Source organism: Carlito syrichta, unplaced genomic scaffold (genome assembly GCF_000164805.1).
Source record: "Carlito syrichta isolate Samal-C Ts95f unplaced genomic scaffold, Tarsius_syrichta-2.0.1 Scaffold288286, whole genome shotgun sequence".
Taxonomy (NCBI): domain Eukaryota; kingdom Metazoa; phylum Chordata; class Mammalia; order Primates; family Tarsiidae; genus Carlito; species Carlito syrichta.
Window position 1 is genome coordinate 42,607 of NW_007232382.1, and position 3,419 is coordinate 46,025.

Sequence of the window (3,419 nt, forward strand, 5' to 3'; positions counted from 1 at the left end):
CTCCAGTGTTTGCCTGCAGATGAGGGACGGGTGGGGGTTCAGGGAAGGCAGGTAGTCCCGTGTGCCCACCCAGAGCTGGCATCCACAGGCCTGGTCCCTCCACCTGTCCCCGCATACTCTGGATCTCGATGACTTTCTCTAGCGTGGCCACTGCATTCACATTGGGCTTCTGCTGCAAGACGGCCTCATCCAAGGGCTGCAGCTGGCAGGGAGAAAGAGGAGGCTCAGGTGGGGGGCAGGGTGGTGATGGCTGCCCTCCAACTGTCCCCACGCAGCCCAGACCTCCCTTGTAACAAGCAAGCATGGCCTTTCTGGAGGAAATCCTGCTCAGAAAGCCCTTCCTGGCCACCCACTAGCCTGAGGACCAGGAAAAGCCTCTCCAAGGGGCCCTTGGTGCTCCCTGACCCAGGGACGAGGACATCCCTGGTTGCTCATCCCCCTGGCCTGCAGTCCTACCTCCCAGCTACCTTCACTCCTCACCTCTACGCTGAGCAGAGCTGAGACACAGGCCTCAGAGGCATCACAGATGGCGGTCAAGTCGTGGCCTCCCTCCAGGGCCAGCACCACCCGGCCCCCTGCCAGTGTCATCAGCTGCCTGGTCAAGTGGCCAAAACCTTTGGGAAAGGGTGAAGAAAGGAGGACAAAATAGTAAAAATAAATCCACTCAAGAGGTAGTAAGAATAAAGAGAAAAACACAAGAGGTGGGACAGACAGCACAAAATAAGATGACAGATATGGGGGTAGCCCACAAAAAACCAGAATTATCTTTTGGAGGGCGGCTCCTTATAATATAGGCTTCTCCCACTAGGTAAGTGTTCTAGGAACCTATCGGCATCGGTGGCCCAGTCAGCGTTGTGCATCAATTTGCAGAAGCACCACCCCAAGTTATGGTGAAGAGGTGACCGGTTCCTCCACCGTTACAACACACCTGCCCCACACCAAGCTGAGAATTCAGCAGTTTCTGTTTTGGAGTTGGAGTCTCACTCCATCGCCCAGGCCGGAGTGCAGTGGCACGCTCAGATACCCCAGCGTCAACCTGCTGGGTTGCGGCGATCCTTCCACCTCAGCCTTCCAAGTAGCCGGAACCACAGGCACGCACCACCCTGCCCAGCGAATTCTTTTATTTATTGTAGAGATGAGGTCTCGCCAAGTTGCCCAGGCTGGTCACAAACCCATGGGCTCAGGCAGTCCTCTCGACTCGGCCTCCCAAAGTGCTGGGATGACAGGCTTGAGCCACCGTGCCTGGCCTGTTCAGTTAACCAAAAACAGAAAGACTCCCATGCCCCAGCCTCCCTATTCGCCCAGTCTCTCCCCGAGAGACTTCCCAGATGAAAAAAAAATTCCCAAAGGGAAACATTTTGCCAATGTGGAAGAGGCAAAACAAAAAAATGGCAGAAGCACTAAAAGACATCAAAATGGACGCATCCGGGCCGGGCTCAGTGGCTCAGCCTGTCATCCCAGCACTTTGGGAGGCCGAGGTGAGCGGATTGCTGAGCCCGCAGGTTCAAGACCAGCCCGGGCAACTTGGCAAGACCTTGTCTCTACAATAAAATCAAAAATTAGCCGGGCGCGGTAGCACGCACCTGTAGTTCCAGCTACTTGGAAGGCTGAGATGGAAGGATCGCCGGAGCCCAGCAGGTCGACACTGGGGTGGCCATGAGCGTGCCACTGCACTCCAGCCTGGGCGACGGAGTGAGACTCTGACTCAAAAAAAAAAAAATGGACGAGTTCAAACAATGTTTCGAGCAGTGGGAAAGTGTCTCGATAGGTGTATTACATCAGTCAGAGAGTACTTTGAAGGTGACTGAAGTTTAAACATGTAAGAATACGTAACTTTTTATAAATTAATTCCAGATTTTTGGGGTCTTCTCCTTATATAAGCCCAAATACATCCATAAGTAATGGTAACGAACGAAACACTCTATCCAAGATGCCCCGGTGGCATGTGGTCACATACCAGGTGTCAACAAGCTCCATCCTACAGCTCCAGTCTCTGCTACGCCTCCTCCCCTGAGGGCACCCCAAGGCCAGGGCAGGCAGAAGAGTGGGGGTGCTACCAAGATGAGTCCAAGTCTTCCCTCCGCCCCATCACAGTATCACTGTTCCCTGCCTCCCACCCCAGGACAGGAATCCCAGGTAAAAAAAAACCCTCCTGTTGCCTCCCTTGCTCTGCATATCAGGCCTTAATAATGTTCCCTATCTTAGCTGGGCATGGTGGCGCATGCCTGTAATTCCAGCTACTTGGAAGGCTGAGGCAGGAGGATCACCTGAGCCCAGCAGTTTGAAGCTGCAGTGACCGTGAGTGTGCCACTGCCCTCCAGCCTGGGCAACAGAGTGAGACTCTGACTCAAAAAACAAAGTAATAAAAATGAGACAGGGTCTCTGTGACCCAGGCTAGAGTGCAGTGGTGTAATCACAGCTCACTGTAGCCTCAGCCTCTCAGGTTCTAGTGATCTCTCCTCAGCCTCCTGAGTACCTGGGACTACAGGCATGCATCACCATGCCTGGTCAATTTTTTTTTTTTTTAAATCAGGGTCTCACTCTGGTGTGCAGTGGCACAATCACAGCTGACCGCAGCGTTGACCTGGATTCTGTTGAACCTTTCACCTCAGCCTCCCGAGTAGCTGGGACCACAGGTACACATGACCGCTTCTGGTAACTTTTTGATTTTTTTATATAGAGACGAGGTCTCACTATGTTGCTCAGGCTGGTCTCAAACTCCTGGGCTCAAGCAATCCTCTCCCTTTGGCCTCCCAAAGTTTTGGGATTACAGGCATTAGCCACTGTGTCCAGCCTCTGACTAATATTTTAATTTTTTGTAGAGACAAGCCTATGTTGCCCATGCTGGTCTCAAACTTCTGGGCTCAAGCAATCTTCCCACCTCAGCCTCCCAAAGTGTTGGAATTACAGGTGTGAGCCGCTGTGCTTGGCTGACAGCTCATTTTTTTTTTTTTTTTTGAGTTGGTGTCTCACTCTGTCGCCCAGACTGGAGTGCAGTGGCACACTCATAGCCACCACAGCCTTGACCTGCTGGGCTTGGGCGATCCTTCCGCCTCAGCCTTCCAAGTAGCTGGAACTACACGTGTGTGCCACCACGCCCAGCTTATTTTTTGATTTATTGTAAAGACGAAACCTCACCAAGTTGCCCAAGTTTCGTACCCCTGAGCTGTGGCAATCCTCTCGCCTTGGCCTCCCAAAGGGTTAGGATTACAGACTTGAGCCACCGTACCTGGACTGACAGCTCATTTTCTGATTTTTTGTAGAGACAAGGTCTTGCTATGTTGCCTAGGCTAGTCTCGAACTCCTGGGCTCAAGTGATCCTCTCGCCTTGGCCTCCCAAAGTGCTAGAATTAAAGGTGTGGGCCGGGCTCGGTGGCTCAGCCTGTAATCCCAGCACTTTGGGAGGCCGAGGTAAGTGG

At 52.8% G+C, this 3,419-nt stretch overlaps 1 protein-coding gene across 1 annotated transcript in view; it reads right to left on the minus strand.

Moving 5' to 3' along the window:
* Positions 1–3,419, minus strand: part of HDAC5 (histone deacetylase 5) — a 21,613-nt gene that overhangs the window by 1,024 nt on the left and 17,170 nt on the right. Inside the window, 3 exon segments of the mRNA XM_021710202.1 lie at positions 5–13; positions 118–202; positions 481–614. Coding sequence (XP_021565877.1) covers positions 5–13; positions 118–202; positions 481–614 — 228 coding nt within the window.